The 23,713-nt window shown below is 43.0% G+C and overlaps 1 protein-coding gene across 1 annotated transcript in view; it reads left to right on the top strand.

The window, feature by feature from the left end:
• TRMT9B (tRNA methyltransferase 9B (putative)) overlaps window positions 1-13,425 on the top strand; it is a 77,072-nt gene extending 63,647 nt beyond the window's left edge. Inside the window, exon 4 of the mRNA XM_075334339.1 lies at window positions 10,133-13,425. Within this exon, the coding sequence (XP_075190454.1) occupies window positions 10,133-11,127 (995 nt within the window). The 3' untranslated portion in view covers window positions 11,128-13,425. The remainder of the gene's footprint in view (window positions 1-10,132) is intronic.
• Window positions 13,426-23,713: the final 10,288 nt, after the last annotated feature.

Consider the following 23,713-nt stretch of genomic DNA (forward strand, 5'->3'; position numbering starts at 1 on the left):
ACACTACCTTTTTAATTGGAGGTATTTGTTATTATTTTTACTATTACACTCACTACATATTCGAATAGGATCTTGGAGATGGGAATACTCCTTTAACTGGTATCAATCACAAGCACCTCTCAGCTTTTTCATTGCGGATCCATCTCTGAAATATAAATGAATGGAGATGATAACACTTATAAAACTTTTCTTATTTCCGTGGTGATTATGTTATGGGGCATGACAATGTCATCGGAGAGACAATGACGAGTATAGTGATGACTAAGATGTACCTGCTTATTATTAGGGCTTTTATTCTCCATGTAATCTTTCTAAAAATACGATCACTTAACTTGACGAACATCGCACGTCGTCATCCTCAATTGCTGCATTTGTCTCCCCATACTGAGTCATCCATGGCTTACTCTACAGACACTTAATATAGCATTACATCCACAGCACATCAAGGAGGAGGTTATACAATTCTTGTGTCTTCTTAGTATTAATTCCTCACAGTTTTTAAGTTACTTGCTTGCGGTCATATAATCGTAAACCTCATTGTTTATTTCCAGGACTTACAAACTAGTCTGTCCTGGTAATGTAATGAATACGTGGGTGCAGGGCTTAGTAGGGTGTGTTTTTTCAAGAATTTTTCAGAGCAGAAACTCTTCAAATACCGCAAGTTTTGATTGTAGATTTGGAGAGTTTTGACTCCAAATACTCATAAAATAAATGCAGTGTGAACATACCCTTATGCCGGCGTCACACGGGACGATCTATCGTGCGATCGCACGAGCGATCGTACCCGCCCCCGTCGTTTGTGAGTCACAGGCAATTAGTTGCCCGTCGCACACAAAGTCGTTAACCTCCTGTCACACGCACTTGCTTCCCGGGCGACGTTGCTGTGTGCGGCGACCATCCTCTTCCTGAAGGGGGAGGGACGTTCGGCGTCACAGCGACATCACACGGCAGCCGGCCAATAGAAGCAGAGGGGCGGAGATGAGTGGGACGTAACATCCCGCCTACCTCCTTCCTTCCGCATTGTTGGCGGGACGCAGGTAAGCTGTGTTCGTCGTTCCCTTGGTGTCACACGGAGCGATGTGTGCTGTCACGGGAACGATGAACAACCGGAGCACAGAAGGAGGAACGACTTTATGAAAATGAACGACGTGTCAACAAGCAACGATAAGGTGAGTGTTTTTGCTCGATCACAGTCGTTCCTAGGTGTCACACGATATGATATGTCTAACGATGCCGGATGTGCGTCACTAACGACGTGACCCCGACGACATATCGCCCGATATATCGTACCGTGTGACGCCGGCATTAGGCTAGATTCCCACAATGGGTTTTTTTTTGTGAGAATTTCTGCACCTATTATGTAAATTAGGTTGATTGCGTTTTTCTCCTTTGCGTTTCTTTACAGGCGATTTTATCACGTTTTTGTCTCTTGTTGGTATATCATGCTTTAACTCCTTCATGACCAATAACTAGAGATGAGCAAACGTTAGGCTCAAGGCTCGAGGTTCGGGTTCGGAAATTGACGAGAAAATCACCAAGCTGAGTATAGCGCTGTGCTTGTATAGGAGAGATGCCCAGCATTGTGCGAGCTACGCGATGTGTTTGATCGTCTCAGATGTGGCTTACATTCAATGTTATCAGATATATTGTTCATGTCGAAGAAAAAAAAAAAGAAAACACCGCCCACCCACCTCTGGAAGTGTCTTGCTATTGGCCGATAAGCAAAACACTTCCGGAGGTGGGTGGGCGGTGTTATTTTTTTTTTTTTCGCCGTGAACAATACATCTGATAACGCAGAATTTAAGCCAAATTTGAGCCGATCAAACGCTTAAGGGTGCTTTACACGCTGCGACATCGCTAACGATATATCGTCGGGGTCACGACGTTAGTAACGCACATCCGGCACCGTTAGTGACATCGCAGCGTGTGACACCAATGAGCGACGATCAACGAGCGCAAAAATGTGAAAAATCGTTACTTGCGTCCACCGGCAATGAGGAAGGAAGGAGGTGGGCGGCATGTTCCGGCCGCTCATCTCTGCCCCTCCCCTGCTATTAAACGGCTGCCGTGTGACGTCGCTGTGACGCCGCACAAACTGCGCCCTTAGAAAGGAGGCGGTTCGCCGGCCAGAGCGACGTCGCAGGGAAGGCAAGTCCGTGTGATGGGTGTTAGCGATGTTGTGCGCCACGAGCAGCGATTTGCCCGTGACGCACAACTGACGGGGGCGGGTAAGCTCGCTAGAAATATCGGTACCGATATCGCAGCGTGTAAAGTACCCTTTACTGCAGCTCGCACAATGCTGGGCATCTCTCATATACAAGCACAGCGCTATACTCACCTTGGTGATTTTCTTGTCATTTTCCGAACCCGATCGCCAAGCCTCGAGCCTAAGGTTCACTCATCTCTACCAATGACATAGATGTACGTCATTAGACATGTCTCTGCCTTTGATGCGGGCTTACACGCTGAGCCTGCTTCTTTCCAGGCACTTGACAGCAGTCACAGCAGTCATCAAATGCCTCTTAACAATCCAATCTTCGATCCACCTACGGCTGTTAACCAGTTAATTGCTGCTGTCAGTCTCTAACAACTGCATTTATCACGCGATGACAGGAAGCACATCACTAATCCTGCCCATCGATGCCCCTGTCATGTGATTGCACATTGGGTTGTCATAACAGTGAGCCGGCATTCATAAGAGATAATGATTTCTGCTATTCATAGCTCTGTATAGCACAAGTGATCGGATTCTTAAATATATCGAATATAGTAAAAAGTGAAGAAAAAAAAAGTTTTCAAAAAACACCACAAAAGTTCAAATCACCTTATTTTGCTCCATTAAAAATAAAGCAAAAACAAAAAAATAGATGTTTGGTATTGTCGCTTTCAGAAGTGTCCGATCTACCAAAATCTCAAATAAATTAATCTAATCGGTAAACAGTTTAACAAGAAAAAAAATCAAAACACCAAAATTACAGTTTTTTTGTTGCCGCAACATTGCAATAACATGCAATAAAAGGCGATCAAAACATCCGATCTAGTCAGAAATGGTATCAGTAAAGACATCAGCTCAGATATCTAAAAATAAGCCCTCCCATGGCCCCATAGCCCAAAAAATGAAACAGTTGTGGGTTTTGGAAAATGGCGATACACGCAAAATTCTTTTTTTTTTTTTATTTTTTGGACACATTTTTAAAATTATTTTCACCAGCTAAATAAAAAAAAAAAAGACTATCGTTGGTATTTACGTACACACACTGACCTGCAGAATCACATTGCCAGTACATTTTTACAAAATAGTGAACATTGTAAATAAAAAACCCTAAAAACCATTCTGGAATTGCAATTTTTTTGCAATTTCACTGCATCTGGAATTTTTTTTTCCACTTTCCAGTACACAATGCGGCAGAATTAATGGTACCATTCAAAAGTACAACTCGTCCCTATTGGCAAGAAAATAAAAATGTTATGCTCTTGGAAGGAGAGGAAAAATGAAAAAATATATAATTTAAAAAACAAAAAAAACAAAAACATGTTTAAAAAAAAAAAAAAAAAGCTTTAAAGAGCAACAATCACAAGCAGGGGGGCGGGAATCACTATCAAAACCCACCCCAGCTATTAGCTGCTCGGCAGCTCCTGCTAATCAAAAAGCTGCTCATTTTGCAAACTTTACTTGCTTGTGTCTCTAAAACATTACATCCAAGCTAACAACTACAGGTATGTATAGAATCAGCATGATAGTGCCAGTATAGCACTGGCCTTAGGTTATATAGGAAAATCCTGGTGATTGCTGCGCTTTCAAATGAACCTGTCAGATCCAATATGCACCGAGAACCACGAGCAGTTCTGGGTGCATATTGCTAATCCCTGCCTAACCGTCCCTGTATGCACTAGCATAGATAAAGAGATCTTTAGAAAAAGTATTTCTAAAGATCTTTTATTGTATGCTAATGAGCGAGGGGACTAGTCCCCTGGGCATTAGTTCCCCTGGCTAGTTGACTTTATTAGCATGTTAGTACACCCCTGTGGGTCCCTGTGGGTGTGCTAACATGCTAATGAATGTGCAGCGTTAGAGGATGATCTCACTCATGTCTCCACTGCCATCGCTGCCAGACACTGGATTTCTGCTCAGTGTGCATGATCCCGAAGTTTCGGCCATGTGCACTATGAAGCCGGGTGTATGCATCCTGGCTTCAAACTCATGTAGTGCGCCTGACCAAAACTCCAGAATCATGCATACTGAAGTCCAGGAGATCATCCTCTGACGTTGCATATTCATTAGCATGTTAGCACACCCACAGGGGCATGCTAACATATTAATGGGGGCGACTAGTCAGGGGAACTAACGCCCAGTGGACTAGTCCCCACGCTCATTAGCATATGATAAAAGATCTTTAGAAATACTTTTTCTAAAGATCCCTTTATCTATGCTAGTATACACAGGGACGGTTAGGCAGGGATCAGCAATGTGCACCCAGAACTGGTCATGGTTCTGGGTGCATATTGGACTTGACAGGTATCCTTTAAGGATTTTTTTTAAGCTGTAAATAAAGTTGATTGCAATTTAGTTTTTTTAGGTCCGGTAGTAAACGTTTTTAATTGCATTAGTTTGATCTTTATGTAATGCTTTAGTATTCACAATGTCTTGCATGCACTATCCAGCTTACAGCCGTGGCAAGCCTGATGACCTTGGTTAGACAGTATACTGTACATATGATATGAAAGAATTGAAACTTGTTAATTCTTTCTCTCCATTTTCCATTAACATACTAAGGCCATGCTTATTTTTGCATATAAAAAACCTTTTCCACATATGTAATACTTAACTAGTTCAAGACCAAGACATTTACCCCCTTCTTCCCCTCCCTGTTCCCAACCAGGGACATTGTCGGGTTTTTTCATACATGCTTTTTGATGAGGTGTGACATTTTTTCTTTGCGCGGATATTCAAGTAATTTTTGCATGTGAGACATGGGGCCTAATTTTTATTTTAATTCTCTCTTTTTTTCATTTTTTTGCTGATGTAAGGTGATATTGGCTTAAAAATAAAGTAAATGCATGTCTGTTTTACACATTAATTTTTTTTTATGACCACAAAGAGCCATTAAAATATATTTTAAGATTGTTTCATTTTTCGCTAACAATTATTTTTATGTATATCGGACACATGGATTTCGTTTGGATGGAGGCGGGGCTTGTAAAAGCAATTTAGATTGGCCTTGGCAGATATAGCACTCAATCAGTGTAAAAGGCGCTGATGGAGCACTATATATTGCAGAAAGTGTTGCTTATAAACAGGCAGGAAGGAGCGATATACTTCATAATGGGGCTGAAAGGAGAGATATACCTCAGCATGGAACTGTTATGACTGAGCCCTTCCACTCACACGAGGACGAACAAACTAGCGGAGGGTTCCAACAAAGGTCCCTATACAGACTAAGGGGCCCTTTGCACACTACGACATCGCAAGCCGATGCTGCGATGCCGTGAGCGATAGTCCCCGCCCCCGTCGCAGCTGCGATATCATGGTGATAGCTGGCGTAGCGAATATTATTGCTACGCCAGCTTCACATGCATTCACCTGCCCTGCGACGTCGCTCTGGCCGGCGACCCACCTCCTTATTAAGGGGGAGAGTCGTTGGAGGGACGTAAACATCCCACCCACCTCCTTCCTTCCGCATTGGCGGCCGTGACGCAGGTAGCAGATGTTCCTCGCTCTTGCGGCTTCACACACAGCGATGTGTGCTGCCGCTGGAACAAGGAACAACATCGCAACATCGGTCATTTCCAAATCATGGAAATGACCAACGCTACACCAATGATACGATTACGACGCTTTTGCGCTCATTAATCGTATCAAAAAGGCTTTACACACTATGATATCGACAGCGAGGCCGGATGTGCGTCACTTTCGATTTGACCCCAACGACATCGCACCTGCGATGTCATATTGTGCAAAGTGCCCCTAAGAGTACTTTAAATCTGACCCTGTTTTTATCACTGCCTTACCGTGAAAGTTGGCACCCTAAAATGACACAATGGCACCCCCACTTAATTTCAGCTGACCATGAGTGTCCTTAACTGTACCCTAAACTATAACCCAAGTGTAACACAGAACACCAGTAAACATAAAGTAAGTGCACACGGGCAGAGAGTGAGACACCGGGCTAAAATCATGTTCACACAGTCATACAGGGAAGATGGAAGAAATTGAAACAAACTCAAAAAGATTAAATGATAAGGTGGAACCCCTCCAAATCCCAAATGAAACAGAATGGGAGAATGCTGGGATGGGAGATACACAAGCAAACCGCAAGGAAAAGCAAAAGTGATAACTTGGTAAGATTAGTCTAAGCTGAGGAGCTGAGACTCCAAACCACCAACCTTTGAATATAACCAGCAATGAGGCATGTGCATGGCAAGTATAAATAACACCTCCAAAATGTGATAGGGCAAATAAAAGAAGTAAGTAAACACTTCTGAGTAGAAATAGAACAGAAAGGCAAGACAAAAGGAAGACAAATGAACTAACAGCAGGTGGACCAATACAAAACAAGCTGTGGTCCAACGGAGAGGGAAACCGACCACACAACTAGAGGTCACCAGATCTAGCCCCAGATCGAGTCATGACAGTACCCCCCTTCCACGATTGGCTACTGAACCCTCTGATAACCTCATCCTCTGATGACGCTGATGAAACTTTCTTATCAGACGATCTGTGTGAAGATCCTCCTCATTTATCCATGAGTTATCCTCAGGACTGTAACCTTTCCACTGGACCAGATACTGCAGATGGCGCTTGACTTCAGGACTCGTTCAACTTCATACTATTGATCTTTCTCCAGATCCATCAATAATGTCTTGAGGACCTGACGTCCCTTCAAATCTTTGTAAAAGGGAAGAATGGAATGAGTTGTTGAATTTCCAATCTACAAGGAGCTGAAGCTTAACTGTTCCATTCTTGGTCATGTCAGTTAAAAGCTTGGTTATGACCGAGAAGTTCTTAATGAACTTCCGGTAATACTTAGCAAAGCCTAGAAATCTCTGCAATGCTTTAAGGTTACTCAATTTCACCCAATCAATGACTGACTGTACCTTAATGGGATTCATCTGAAACACTGAAGCAAAAACGAGAATACCAATGAATTAGAGCTGCTGCACTTCAAAATTTACATTTATCCAGCTTAGCAAATAAATCATTGTTACAAAGAATCTGAAGGACCTGCTGGACATGCTCCCGGTGTTCATCCTGTAAACATGAGTAAATTAGTATGTCATCCAGATAGTTCACCACAAATCTACCCACCAGAGTGCAAAAAATATAATTTATGAAATTCTTAAAAACAGCTGGAGCGTTGGAAAACCCAAACAGCATAATCAGATTTTCAAAATGACCCTCACATCATCTAAGTCATCGATGAATTCTGGAAGGTGAGACCTCACAGAAGCCAAAGGTCTAGATAAGCAACTAGGAAAAACGAAAGTCGCCCCAAGACTTAACCCTCTGAGTCTCACAATTGATAGTAGTATTGTGCTTAACTAACCTAACACTAATTTTGCAGTTAAAGAAACAAACAACATGAATGTAATGGATTCAGGGTGTAAGACCCCTGCCATCTTACATACATTCTCAACCTTCGTGGTCACGTGGCTTTGAGAAGGAGGACAGTAATCAATTGCTAAAAATTGAATGGGAAGACTGAGAGTAGAAACTTTAAAAGTAGCAATGTCATGATCAGTAAGATTCAAAGCAGAATCTGAATCCACATATGCAGATATAAAAACAAACCTGTTTTAGTCTTCAAGAACACCTGTAAAAAAAACCAAAACCTAAAGCTTGTACCAGAGATAATCTCAAACTCTTGGAACTGGTGTCTTTACACTTTAAGGGTTTTCTTTTCTCCTTTAGAAAACCATTAATATACCCAAAACGTTGATCCATAATGTGACCAGAATGACCACAGTACAAGCAAAAATGAGTTGGGGTACCATGTTCTGTAACCCTCTCTGTGATCCCTACAAGCAGCAATTTGCATGGGGTCACCAATCTCAACTGATTAAAAAGGCGCTACCAAAATATCCTTAAACATGTCTCAAACCCTCAGATGCTTGTCTAGCTGAATAGCAAGGATCATGGCCTCCTCCAAACACTGCGTACAGGAATTGTAAGTCATTCAGTCCTTAATCTGATCTAACAGTCCCTGGCAGAACTGACTCAGAAGAGCAGGATAATTTCATAAGGGCTGTACAGCCCAATGTCTAAACTCTGAGCAGTAGTCCTCCACTCTATGACCTCCCTGAATCAAGATTCAGCTAGGGTGACATTATCAGGGCCGTCATAAATGAGGCCAAGAGCTGAGAGAAATGCCAATTCTGGAGAATCATCAGGCAAAGAAAGAGCCCATGACTGTGGATCTCAATGGAGTAAACGATATACCTGACATAAATGGAAGTATAATTTACATGAAGCCGAGAAAACAGAAAACTTTGGTCACCATCGAAGCAATCTGACATCTTTACGTAATGGCGCCCCCACTCAATGCCAGCTGACCCTGAGTATCTTTAACTGCACCTTGAACTATAAACCAGATGTAACACAAAACACCTATAAACATAGATGTGTACACAGGTATAGGGCGAGTGTAAAAAGCCTATCCCAAAATGTGATAGGGCAAACAAAAGAAGGAAGTGAAAATACTGGAGTGGAAATGAAACAGAAAGGCAAAGGAAAGACAACAAAACTAACAGCAGTTAAACTGATGCAAATCATGTTGTGGTCCAAAGGATCGAGCCCCGGAGTCAAGCCATGCCTGTATATAGAGGGTCTGATCGTAGGCTCAGGAGGTGAGAGGAATGATATAATACAGGATCCAGCTGTATATAGAGGAGCTAGAAGGAGTTGAGCTGTGTGAATTGCCTGCTGCTGAAAGATCAATTGAGTGAAACTGCTCTGTTGATGCATGACTCAAAAGATAAACCACTGCCATAAGCATCAACAAAGCAGCATTTGCAGTTTCCAATCACTGATCTTTGAGTAGCAGAAAACAATCACAGCTCTGCCCTGCCTAGTTATTATGAGTGTTATTGTGGAAGAGTGCAGTAGAGTTGAGCTTAGAGAGAAACCACCTAACAATGTTGTAAAACCACACAGGCAGCCATACTAATATAGATGACAGCAGATAAAAACATTAAGAGTGTAGAGTGCGCAGAAGCATATGGTGAATTCTAATGCTTAGATTAGCTTGATGATGATTTAGAGAATTGGGGCTAGTTAGAAGCACAAAGGGTAGAGGAGAGTAGAGATGAGCGAACCTTAGGCTCGGAGCTCGGGGTTTGGGCTCGGAAAATACTGTGAAAATCAGCCAATTGAGTACTGTGCTGTGCTGGCGTCTGTGTGATGCCCTACATTGTGCAAGCTGCGGGTACTATTTCCTCAACTCAAATTAGGTTTACATTCAGCGTACTAATATGTGTAGTTCATGGAAAATTTAAAAAAAAAAAACAACACAGCCCACACACCTTCAGAACTGTTTTGCTAGGGGCCAAAAGCAAAATACTACCGGAGGTGGGTGGGTGGTGTTTTTATATATATATATATATATATATATATATATATTTATTCTCCGTGAGCTAGACATCTTAGTACGCTGAAGGTAAGCCTAATTTGAGCCGAAGAAACAGTACCCGCAGCTCGCACAATGCAGGGCATCACGCAGACATGGGCACAGCGCGATACTCACCTGGCTGATTTTCACGGAATTTTCTGAGTTCGAACCCCGAGCTCTGAGCCTTAAGTTTGCTCATCTCTATTGGAGAGATCTTTAGCAATGAAGATAAGCAAGTGCGGCTGAAAATGTAGTTTTACTAGCTAAGTATAGGACGACCCATTCAGCTATAGGAAGATGAATGCAAAGAGGGGCAGATAATGGTGAAAAGTATACAAAAGTAAAAGAAAAGAAACTATATGTAGGGTTTAATCTGTCCAACAACAATACTTATGCATTTACTGTGCTCTGTGAAAAATAATGCAATTGTGGTTAAAACCCTTTAATCTAATTTTAGAGCTAGTCATATATTTCAATAACTTTCTGAAAATAATCTATAATAATTTATGTGTTTCTTTTTTTCTTAGTGATTCATCATTTTTCCACTAAGCAAAGAAGAATTCGGGCAATAAAAGAAATGGCAAGAATTTTGCATCCTGGTGGTCAGATAATGCTGTATGTTTGGGCAATGGAACAAAAAAGCCGTCGGTTTGAAAAGCAAGATGTATTTGTGCCATGGAACAAAGCATTACTGCCTCGACGGACCCCAGAGTCAAACCATTGTGAAGATAAAGAAGACCCCAGTACTAAATCACACGACATGAGCTCAAAGTTGGTTCAACAGTCAGAGAGCATCAACTTACATAACCTGAAGCAGAGTTTTGATTCTAAGCAATTACACAACACTAGCAACTGTAGAGCAAGCGAAACATGCTGCATGAAGTTTCCTAATGATGACAGTAGACTCTACAGTGCTATCGGAAAATCTATTCGCTCGTGGTTCTTCTCCAGATCTCTTGATGAGTCCACCTTGAGGAGGCAGATTGATAAGATGAAGTCGCTCAGCCCTGTCAGTGGGTGGGTGAATAACGCTGTGTCTGTGCAACCATCACGACACTGTAGTCTTGACCTTGGATGCCAGAAGCTCCTACTGAAGGACCACAGTTTTGACGATGATGATGTCTTTATTAGAAGTGAAACGGTCAAAAAGCATCAATGGTTTCTAGCTTTAGATCCCTCAAAAAATAGAAGACATGTTGGTTTGGTTCAGAATGATATAAAGCCAGATGCCAAATACTGTAGCTGTATTTGTAGCAGTGAAGGTGATGCAGGTACCCAAAACAGAGTCTTAAAGAGAACTTCAACCACAGAGTCCAGCGACTCGGTCTTGGATGAAACCGTGGCAGCTAGTGACCAAGAAGCAGATGCAGATGTATTTGACACTAAGGCATACATGCGATATTATCACGTTTTCCGCGAGGGAGAACTACGTAATCTCTTGGAAAATGATGTTCCAGAACTTATAGTTAGAAGTTCTTCTTTTGACCATGGTAACTGGTGTATAATTGCGGAAAAAAAGTAATGCCGTCCTATAAGAATTTCCATTTTAAAATGAAGTCATGGTTAATTTGTGCTATTACGTTTTATTGTATTTACTTTTTGTACTGCAGAAATAATACTTTTTGTTATTTATTTATTTTTTAAATGTTCAAATAGCAATACTTGAAAATAATGTTTTATACAGATTAGCCATGAGCTGATTATTGGGTATTTTTGCTATTCTTGTTTCCTATTACCAATTTTCTTTCATTCCTTTTTTTAACAAGAAATGGATAACCAAGCAATACTAATTGTGGAGAAAAGACATCATTTCATAAAGGCCACCCATCATTAGTGGTAATTTATCTGTATCGGTCCGATAGTATGAACAGGATAGAGATTTTTACATTATTATTATTTATTGTTATTATTATTATTTTACTATTGAAATGTACTGAAGACGTACCACTAAAATACTGCACATTGTATATAGCAAATAAACATTGTATTTCAGGGCGCCTTCCACATAGAAATTAGCTATATTTTTACAGTATTTTTGCTGTGTTATTCTGGTGTCTTTTTGCAATACTCTATAGACAGATGTTAGTTACTAAGTCTACAGTAAAGGTAATAATTACGGTATTTGATCCCTTGCTGATTTTATAAGTTTGCCCAATGACAAAGACATGAACAGTCTATATATTTAAGAGGAGGTTAATTTTAACAGTGAGAGATAGAATATCCAAAATAAAATCCAGTAAATAATTTTCTATAAACTATATAAATTTATTTGCATCTTGACAGAGAAATAAGTATTTGGTCCCCTACCAACCATTAAGAGTTCTGGCTCGTACAGACCACTTAGACCCTCCTAATCAACTTGTTACTTGCATTAAAGACACCTGTCTTAAATTATCACCTGTATAAAAGATTTCTGCCCACAGACCAAATTAATCAGTCAGACTCTAACGTCTACAACATGGGCAAGACCAAGGAGCTTTCTAAGGATGTCAGTGACAAGATTATAGACCTGCACAAGGCTGGAATGGGCTACAAAACTATAAGTAAGATGCTTGGTGAGAAGAAGACAACTGTTGGTGCAATAGTAAGAAAATGTAAGAAATACAAAATGACTGTCAATCGACATCGATCTGAGGCACCATGCAAAATCTCACCTCGTGGGGTATCCGTGATCATGAGGAAGGTGAGAGATCAGCCTAAAACTACACATGGGGAACCTGTTAATGATCTCAAGGCAGCTGGGACCACTGTCACCAAGAAAACCATTGGTAACAATGGCTTAAAATCCTGCAGTGCCCACAAAGTCCCTCTGCTCAAGAAGGCATATGTGCAGGCCCATCTGAAGTTTGCCAGTCAACAACTCGATGATCCTGAGAGTGATTGGAAGATGGTGCTCTGGTCAGATTAGACAAAAATTGAGCTCTTTGGCCTTAATTCAACTCGCTGTTTGGAGGAACAGAAATTCTGCCTATCAGCCAAAAAACACCGTCCCCACTGTCAAGCATGGAGGTGGAAACATTATGTATTGGGAGTGTTTCTCTACTAAGGGCACAGGACTACTTCACCGCATCAATGGGACAATGGATGGAGACATGTACCGTAAAATCCTTAGTGACCACCTCCTTCCCTCCACCAGGACATTAAAAATGGGTCATGGCTGGGTCTTCCAGCATAACAATGACCCAAAACATACAGCCAAGACAACAAAGGAGTGGCTCAAAAAGAAGCACATTAAGGTCATGGCGTGGCCTAGCCAGTCTCCAGACCTTAATCCCTTAGAAAACTTATGGAGGGGGTTGAAGCTCCGAGTTGCAAAGCGACAGCATCAAAATCTTAATGATTTAGAGATGATCTGCAAAGAGGAGTGGACCAAAATTCCTCCTTACATGTGCGCAAACCTCATCATCAACTACAAACGTCTGACTGCTGTGCTTGCCAACAAGGGTTTGCCACCAAATATTATCTTGTTTGCCAGAGGAATCAAATACTTATTTCTCTCTTCAAAATGCAAATAAATTTATATCATTTCTACAATATGATTTTCCGGATTTTATTTTGGATATTCTGTTTCTCACTGTTAAAATTTACCTACCCTTAAAACTATAGACTGTTCATGCCTTTGTCAGTGGGCAAACTAACAAAATCAGCAAGGGATCAAATAATTACTGTATAGCAAAATGTAAGGTTTGAAAACGCAAATAATCCAGATCCATTCCTTATAAAGAGTTAAAAAGTAGTCAATTTATAGTCCCTCACATTCAGCCTTCAGGAGTTTCTCAGCACTCATTTTTATCATGAGTTAAAGGGAACCTGTCAGCAGAAATTTCGCAATAAACCTAAAAGATTCCCCTTCTGCAGCTCCTGGGCTACATTCTAGAAAGGTTCCTGTTGCTATTGTGCCCCCTTTGAGACCTAAATAAATACTTTATAAATTCTTACCTTTTTATATGCAAATGTTTTTTTATGGTCACGGGGGCGGGCTGTCTTGCGTCTGTTATTCGCCTCCTGCCGCTTTACACCGTCCCCCATTGCTCATTTCCATACATGAGGACACCGCCCAGTGCTCCCAAGGTCTCCGCCACGCCCAGTGGCACTATCGCGGGATAGTACTGTGTAAAGCGTGACCGCTGGTGAGGTGATTGCGCAGGCGCGAGATTATGGGCAGCGCTGTGATTGTCATCAGCAGCGTCATCCAAGTACCCGCCCATAATCTCGCTCCTGCGGTAATAGGTGACGTAGGTTCATATGGGCAGCGCTTGCGCATAACGGTGGATGCAGAAGGAAAAGCGCGGGCACGAGATTATGGGCGGGTACTTGGATGATGCTGCTGATGACAGTCACCGCGCCGCCCATAATCTCGCGCCTGCGCAATCACCTCACCAGCGGTCACACTTTACACAGTGCTCAATGCCACTGGGCATGCGCGAGACCTCGGGAGCACTGGGCGGTGTCCTCATGTATGGAAATGAGCAATGGGGGATGGCGTAAAGCGGCAGGAGGCGAATAACGGACGCAAGACAGCCCGCCCCCGTGACCATAAAAAAAATTTGCATACAAAAAGGTAACAATTTATAAAGTATTTATTTAGGTCTCAAAGGGGGCACAATAGCAACAGGAATCTTGCTAGAATGCAGCCCAGGAGCTGCAGAGGGGAATCTTTTAGGTTTATTGCGAAACTTCTGCTGACAGGTTCCCTTTAAAGAGCCAAAAAGATGAGGCAGGAAAACATCCATATCCAATGTAGTTTTAGTTGCCAAAGTGGATAAGAAGTAAAAGTCTTCTCCTTATATTTCTTAATTCTTTGAACCCACTTCTGGCTTTGGCTCAAAAAGCTGCATCAAAAATTACCACAAAACTGCAAGTGTGAATTCAGCTTAATGTTACCTATGCATCCCAAGACTCTGTTTAGTGGATAGTTCTCTCCTGACCCCCCCACACACATAATCGCTCTGGTTTCTTTAGTGTTTGGGTTTTCAAAGGGGTTTGGTGAATAAGTCGTTTCCATATACTGAGTGGACAAAAGGATCCAGTGTTCAAATTTAACCAGCCTTATCCTTATCTTTTTGAAGCCAGTTTCCCACCATCAGAACTGGCTCACAAGAGCATATAAATCAGATGGGTGCTATTGGAGGTTTTATTTGATAGCCCTCGTGCCAATGTTATTCAATGGGGCAGTGCTGCTGACCAGTTCCCGAGGCAGCACACATCGCTCCGTGTGACACCCCTGGAACGACGAACACAGTTTACCTGCGTCCTGCTGGCGATGCGGAAGGGAGGAGGTGGGCAGGATGTTGTGCTGTGACGCCGAACGTCCCTCCCCCTTCAGGAAGAGGATGTTCGCCACCCACAGCGAGGTCGTCCGGGAGGTAAATACGTGTGACAGGGGGTTAACGACTTTGTGTGACACGAGCAACTAATTGCCCGTGACGCACAAACGACGGGGACGGGTATGATCGCTCATGTGATCGCACGATAGATCGTACCGTGTGACGACGGCCTTAAGCAGGGATCATAGTTTCTCTCCTGCATGATGTCACCTCTTCTCTCCTCTGTCAAGAAGTGTTGGCGGCACTGGAAAAAGACTGCAATTGCCCTGATGCACCCACCAGTGCACTTGCAAGCTTAATTTGAATGGGACTAATATGTGATATATTAGGGCTGACAGCTGACTAGGTATTGTTGGAATTGCGTTTTCATGCCCTATTTTACAGTACCGCTTGTGTTCTAGGTATATTCTCAAAGATAATTACCCTTCAAAAAGTTTCAAATGTCACTGCAGCACCGCCACAGGGAAAAGCAGGTATTACTCAAGGCAAAGGGAATCTGTCAGCAGGTTTTGGCTATGTAATCTGGCATGATGTAGGGACGGGAAGCTGAATCCAGTGATGTGTCGCTTACTAGTCTGTGTGTTGCTTTTACAATAAAATCAGTGTTATATCAGCAGAAGATTATCATAACAGGACTAAATGTCTTGTGCCTCCTTGTCAACTGCTCTGTGTTATCCCCGCCCCTCACACTGATTAGCAGATTTCTGTCAGTATAAAGTGTACACAGCTGCCAATCAGTGGTATAGGCGGGGTTATGGAATTCCACATTCTGAGCAGAGAAAACAGGGATTGTATCAAAACCAAACATCTCAGTAAGTGACATAGTAAGTATAGTTAAATAGATAGATAAAACAAGCGCACTATGAGAAGCACCCGTGGAATCCTTTTAGCGTTTAAAATATTAGAATTGCTCACCTTTGTTGGTTGTGCGCCCCCGCACAACTTCAGTGTAAGCTTATCAGTCTGGAGTTCCTCCGAGCAGATCCTGTATCCAGGCTCAGGAGTCCAGATTTGGGGTAACGTTGTCGGCTACTGATTTCCACCGGCACCATGGAATTCAGGTTTTTTTTCCTTCAATCCTCCAGCTACCAGCTGGATTTTTTGATATGTCAGCAGGTCCTTTGCAGCTATTACCGATTCCCAATAGGGAGGGGGTATATGAAAAATTCTTTCGGTCTAATATAGTGCAATAAGGATATATGCTGATATTAGTTATTTAAACTTTATTAATTAGGCGCTCCTATTATTACAACGCGTTTCAGCGGAATTGCTTTCATCAGGTAAAATAGGAGCAGCTCCTATTTTACCTGATGAAAGCAATTCCGCTGAAACACGTTGTAATAATAGGAGCGCCTAATTAATAAAGTTTAAATAACTAATATCAGCATATATCCTTATTGCGCTATATTAGACCGAAAGAATTTTTTCATAGTAAGTATAGTGACTGTAATCAGGGTCTCAGCCCCTGCATAATACTGTTCTCAGAATACATAAAAATCTGGTGACAGATTCCCTTTAAATCAATGGGCTCTACTGTTGATATAAAGTCTTTGGCATGATGTGCCAAGTTATTCAGAGTGAAATATGAGCTTTCTACTTCAGCAAATAGATGGAAGGGAAACCCAGAGTATTTGAAATGGATTTCCGTATTCAAATAAATCTATAAATATAAAGAGCAACTAAATAACATTTAATAGTTTTTTTAATATTTTTTATATTTAATTGGCAGCAGATCAATGTCGGTATGAGTCTTGAGACTCCCCGTTGATTTTCAAAAGGATGGCTTCGAATGTGCTGCTCGGGAAGCAGGAGCGGACGGCTCTTACCGAGAGTTCTCACTAAGGCTAGTTTCACACATCCAGCATTTCGCCGGATTGCCGTATCCGGCACACTCCAGTACAGTGTAATACAGTACAATGGCATCGCGGCACCTCCGTGGACATGCTCCGGTCACATGACAGCATGTGACCGGAGCTTGCCGCGATGCCATTTCACAGTATTAACACTGTACTGCAGTGTGCCGGCTCCGGCAATCCGGCGAAATGCATGATGTGTGAAACTAGCCTAAGGCTGCTTTCACACATCCGTTTTTTGCCGTCAGGCACAATCTGGCGAAATGTGGATAAAACTGATCCCTTTTATTCCTTATTGACTTGTATTAGCGCTGCATTGTACCGGATGGCCTTGCGTTGCATGCGGCGTCCGCTGGATCCGGCGAAATTTCTTTGTCCGGCTGCCAGAAAGGATGCAGCATGGAACATTTTTTGACAATAGCAAAAAAAACGGATCACGCCGAATCCGGCGCCATATGGCATGTTGTATAATTGAAGCCTATGGGTGCGGGATCCAGTGTCATCCGGCATATGCTGTAAACCAACGATGGATCCGGTTTTTGTTTCTGGGCATGCCTAAACGTTGTGTAAATTCACTTCTGGTCACAGAAAACGTCTCTCTCTGTCGGTCTCTCTTGGTTTCAGTCAGACACGCCCCCACGCTGAGTGACAGCTGTGTCACTTCAACCAATCACAGCTGCCGGTGGACGGGTCTATATCTTGCAGTAAAATAAATAAATAATAAAAAAAAAACAGTGTGCGGTCCCCCCCAATTTTGATACCAGCCAACGTAAAGCCACACGGCTGATGGCTAGTGTTCTCAGGATGGGGAGCCCCATGTTATGAGGAGCCTCCAACCTAAAAATATCAGCCAGCAGCCACCTGGAATTGCCGCATCAATTAGATGCGACGGTCCTGGGGCTCTACCCAGCTCATCCCGATTGCCTTGATGCGGTGGCAATCGGGGTAGTAAGGAGTTAACGGCAGCCCATAGCTGCCACTAAGTCCTAGGTTAGTGATGGCAGGTGTCTATGAGACACCCCCCCCATCACAAAACTGTAGTGAAAGTAAATAAACACAAACACCGAAAAATCCTTTATTTGAAATAAAATACATAAAAACACCCTCTTTCACCACTTTATTAATCCCTAAATACCCCTCCAGGTCCACACAAGGTCCCACGATGCTTTCGGCTCTGCTACATCGGAAGCTGACAGGAGCGGCCGATGAACACCGCTGTTCACTGTGAGCTCCACACAACAACTAAAGTGAGTTGCGCTGTCAGCGGTGACGTCACTCAGGTAGTGTCTGTGTGTGCAGTGATGATGGGGGCGGTAGTGCCTGTGTGTGTGTGGTGATGATGGGGGTGGTAGTGTCTCTGTGTGCAGTGATGATGGGGCGGTAGTGCTGGTGTACGCAGTAATGATGGGGGCGGTAGTGCCTGTGTGTGTGTGTGTGGTGATGATGGGGGCGGTAGTGCCGGTGTACGCGGTGATGATGGGGGCAGTAGTGCCGGTGTACGCGGTGATGATGGGGGCGGTAGTGCTGGTGTACTTGGTGATAATGGGGGCGGTAGTGCCGGTGTGTGTGCGGTGATGGAGGTGGTAGTGCCTATGTGTGTGCAGTGATGATGGGGGCATTAGTGCCTGTGTGTGTGTGGAGATGATGGGGGAGGTAGTGCCAGTGTGTGTGGTGATCATGGGGGCGGTAGTGCCGGTGTGTGCGGTGATGATGGGGTCTCTCTCTCTCTCTCTCTCTCTCTCCCTTTGGCATAAAAAAAAAACAAAAAAACAAAAAAAAATACGGATCCGTTTGCCTGATGGCAAAAACTGGCTGTGTGAAAGTAGCCTAATAAAAAAGTCATAGGCGGAAAGTTCTGCCTCCTGAGATTTACACTTCTCAGCCATCTTGGGGAAAATCAGTGGGTGTCTTAGGACCCAGACTCCACCCAACCTTCCAGACATTAAGGAGCATAAAAAAACTTAAATGTTTATTTATTTTTTAAAAATATACACATCAATGCATAGTGAAGTGCGGACCACTATTACAGTGTTAGTATTTTGTATTACAGTGGACAATGCAATAAAATGTGCTGCTCTCTTCAGTTTGTTCTTGTTCATATTTGTGAAGTAGTGATGTCACTTCTGTGAATTATATTCCTGAACTGGTTCATCGTGGTACGTGTGTCACTAGATTTATAATGATCACCGTATACAAGGAGCTCAGTTGTTTAAAATTGAAACTCCTGTTTGTGAGGAATAATGTGTTGTATAATGCAAAGATAGAATGAATAAATGCAGGCAATTAGATGTAGTACTCACATTTTGAAATATACATGCCGTCACATGTCCTCCACTATAAGGGCTCGCTCCCATGAGCATATATCATGGACGAGCGCTATGTGATGTCTCATCGTAAAGAACTAGGACCAATGTTATGCTACCCTGTTTCCCAAAAAAATAAGACACTGTCTTGTATTTTTTTTTTTGCCACGAAAAAGCGCTAGGGCTTATTTTTGGGGGAGGGCTTATTCTTGTGGAAACATGGTTGGGGGAAAGTTTACCCCCCCAAAAATGCAGATCCCTCTTCCCAGGATCGTCATACTTACCAGACCCTGGTTATCTGCGTGGCTCCCAGGTTCTTCTGCGATTCTCAGCGGGCGCTCTAAGCAGGTATGCTGGACGCCGTCCTCCCTTCCTTCTGGCCGACACATGCATATCAAATTGCACACACACACTCATACATACACACACACACACACACACACACACACACACACACACACACACACATACACATACTCATGAGATCACACATACAATCGCGGGCACACACAAAGTGATACCACTTTCTTCTGGCCAGCAGGAGACTCTCTGCTCTTTTGTCTCTATGATGCGTTCCACCACTGGGTCCTCCATCCATTCCACCTGCAGGTCCTGTCACTCCACTGTACAGCAACCCATGTCCTTATACCAGTCAGAAGCAATCAATATCGCTGGATGTGGTGAGTGTGTGTGATCTCGTGTGTGTGATCTCGTGTGTGCGATCTCGTGTGTGTGTGAGTGATCTCATGTGTGAGTGTATGCAATCTGATGTTTGAGTGTGCGTGTGTGTGTGTGTGTGTGTGATCTGATGTGTGTCGGCCAGAAGCAGGGGAGGACCACTGTGCAGCATACCTGCTGGGAGCACCTGCCAAGGATCACAGAAGAACCAGGGTGCCACGCAGACACCCAGGGTCTGGTGAGTATGACGATCCTGGGAAGGGGGATCTGCATTTTTTGGGGGGGTAAACTTACCCCAAACCATCTCTCCCCGAAAATAAGCCCTCCCCCAAAAATAAGACCTAGTGCTTTTTTTCAGGGCAAAAAAAAATATAAGACAGTGTCTTCTTTTTGGGGAAACATGGTAATTGAAAGTGATTGTCATGGTATCTGCAAAATTTTGGACGCTCCACTCATCACAGAGTGCTTGACCTTTTTGCTGCTTGTCACTAATAACGTTCTCATTCCACAAAATCTTACAATCCATTCTGCATTCATTCCTGATTGTTATTTTTTAAGGAATGGAGCTGACATCACGTCAAGTGCTCAAAATGTGTGCTACATGGCTTTTTATTGCTGCTAAGGCTACTTTCACACATCCGGCTTGAGCTGTGCGGCTCAATCCGGCTGTGCAAGCTATGCAACGGATGCGGTGAAAACACCGCATCCTTTGCATAAGTTTTTCCTTTGCGGCCAGTCCGGTTTTTGCCGCTTGCGGCATGCTACTGAGCATGCGCAGTGGCAAAAACTGCATGCGGCGGCCGGATGCGGTTATTGCCGCATCGCGCCGCATCCGGCCGCCATAGGTATGCATTTAAAAATGCGTCGCAGCGGCCGGATGCGGCGCGATGCGGTGTTTTTTGCCGGAGCAAAAAACGTTGCAGGGAACGTTCGATCCGGCCGCGGCATCGGCTAAATTTGCCGCATGCGGCAAAAACCGGACCGAACGCAAGCCCCTGCGGCACAATACGGCACTAATGTAAGTCTATTAAAAAAAAAACGCAACCGGCGTTACAAAAGCCGGTTGCGGTTTTTCTGCAGAACGCCGTATTGTGCCGCAGAGCAAAAATCCGGATGTGTGAAAGTACCCTAAGAGTCTGCCCTCAGACAGACATGGTAGCATATTTGTGGACAGACAGATGACAGAGATGTTTTCTTCAGTCATCAGTGAAACATTTATCTGCGTGAATTTGCCCACGCTTGTTTTTTTTGGCTGGATGTGAGGGTTCTCAGGACTGGTCATAGCACGTCTGACATTGACAGTCATAGACATGTATTATTTTATGTGTCTGAACACAGGGATAAGAATGCATGACTCCAGTACAAGTGGAATCTTACATAGACTTCTGTAGAGCAGATATAAAGTAAATGAAATATGAAGGTGTGTTATATATTATTGCTATTATTATATTAATAAGGTTCAACCTCTGCATGGTAGCACATGGCATACTTAACCTTTTTTGAAGAACCTTTACCACTAGCATTAATTATAAATAAAGACACATGGAAATAAGTATGGTTGAACAAAATGGACATGGTGGTTTATTAAGAGGTACTTAATCTTAAATAACCAATAAATTAAATCAATAATGCTATTAAAACCTTTCAACAATATAGAAAAATTACAAATACTCCAAAATATATCCTAAGTAACTGAAATCCACCTAGTCTAAGCTGGGTGATTTTTTTTTTTCCCCCAAAAGGACTTGTCTAAATAGACATGCCCCCCCTCCCCCAATAAACCACCAAGCCATTTTTCAATAACTAACTGTAAACCCAGATTGAAAATATCCAAATCTATCTCAGATAAATGCCTGAATTATCCAGGCGTGAAGCCTTCCAAGTCTAAAGGGCCCATTACACGCTACTAAATATCTAATGATATGACGTCGGGGTCACGTCGTTAGTGACGCACATTCGGCATCGTTTGACATATCGTAGCGTGTGACAGCTACGAGCGACTGTGAACGAGCAACAGTACTCACCTTATCGTTGCTCGTTGACACGTCGCTCATTTTAAAAAAATCGATTGTCCTTCTGTGCGCCGGTTGTTCATCGTTCCCGAGGCAGCACACATCGCTCCGTGTGACACCCCGGGAACGACGAAAATGGCTTACCTGCGTCCCGCTGGCAATGCAGAAGGAAGGAGGTGGGCGGGATGTTATGTCCCGCTAATCTCCGCTCTTCCTCTTCTATTGGCCGGCCGCTGTGTGAAGTCACTGTGACGCCGAATGTCCCTCCCCCTTCAGGAAGAGGATGTTCGCCGCCCACAGAGAGGTCGTTCGGGAGGTAAGTACGTGTGACAGGGGGTTACCGACTTTGTGCGACACGGGCAACAAATTGCCCTTAACTCACAAACGATGGGGGCGGGTGCGATCGCACATGCGAACGCACGATAAATTGAGGTGTGTAAAGCCGCCTTTAATGTCTGTATGCAAAACCACCCAGCGTTTTTAAATTTTTTTTCTCAGATCCCTATTGACCCTTTTCCTAATTTTATTCATAAAATGAACACCACTCAAACTCCACAACAAGCGTGGGATTATTTCAGAAAAAACTAAACAAGCATTAGGAAAATAGTTCTTTATAGCTAGTAAATCCCTGTGCATTTGCCATAACATTTATATTGTGTTAGATTTGCCAATGTCGTTCCCACCGAGGTGTATGATGATCAAATCGGGGGAAGGAGAAATCAAAATCAATTTTCTTAATGTTCCAAGCAAATGTGACCAACTCATTCCTCTATGCCCAAACCATAAAACCTGAAAAAATTCCTCCTAGAATGATAAATTATCCGAGTAATTCCTCTGACCAGCTCTTCTGCGCCCAATGAATGAATGAGTGTCTCACTATCCAGACGGTCATTGGGCCTGAAAGAATGTGCATTGATTAAATTATTAAATTTGGTCTGATATATGAATTAAATCTCCTAGATTCCCAACGGCCTATTCTTCACCCAACCCTAAACTCACAGCTTCAGTAGCCGCGCCTATCCTAAATGAATGTGCGGAAATCTTTGAGTCACCCATATTTAACCTAACTAAGCATTTTTTAACAAGCTATTGAATTGAAATATTGTTGCCGGATCACCATTACCATGCACCAAAAATGGACCCTGGCCTCCAGGACGAGACTGAAGCTATTCCTGCACATTTTTAATGGGACAAATACAAGAGACAGGTATTGCATGCAATTTTATTAATGATCTTCCATATAGCTGATCTGTCTTAGGTTGATTTAACAATTGATGATCCAATAAAATTACATCATCAACTGCCAAACCAGAGGGACGGAACTTAAGGCCACGTTACACGCGTTGATTTATCGTGTGATCGCATGTGTGATGTGACACGCCCAGATCTTATTTACGATTTGCCGGTATCGCTTATAGGTCGTTTATTTGCTGTCACACGTAACGATCTCAAAATCGACACATCAGCGATCAACGATACATTGTTTGACCCAGGCGGTCGTTTGATTGTTGTTCGATGTTGGCAGGGTGTCAAACAGAGCAATATGTCGGCTGCTTCCCCAAAGCAAACAATTTTTAAAAAATGAACGACATGTCAACAATCCACGATTTTCATCCTATTTGCGATCGTTCAGAGTCGCTCGTAGGTGTCACACGCAACAACGTCGCGAACGATGCCGGATGTGCGTCACAGGATCCGTGACCCCGACGACATATCGCCCGATAAATCGACGCATGTAACGGGGCCTTTAGTAAAACTGAGCAATTCGCTAACTCTTAATGCAGTGAAAAACATTAAAGCGCACCAATCACCAGGATTTTTGTGTATATCCTAAAGCCAGTGCTATACTGGCACTATCAGGCTGATTCTATACATACCTGTAGTGGTCAGCTCAGATGTTTAGGTTTTGAAATTCAAGAAAGTAAATTTTATAAA

The sequence above is a fragment of the Anomaloglossus baeobatrachus genome, chromosome 1, assembly GCF_048569485.1.
Source record: "Anomaloglossus baeobatrachus isolate aAnoBae1 chromosome 1, aAnoBae1.hap1, whole genome shotgun sequence".
Taxonomy (NCBI): domain Eukaryota; kingdom Metazoa; phylum Chordata; class Amphibia; order Anura; family Aromobatidae; genus Anomaloglossus; species Anomaloglossus baeobatrachus.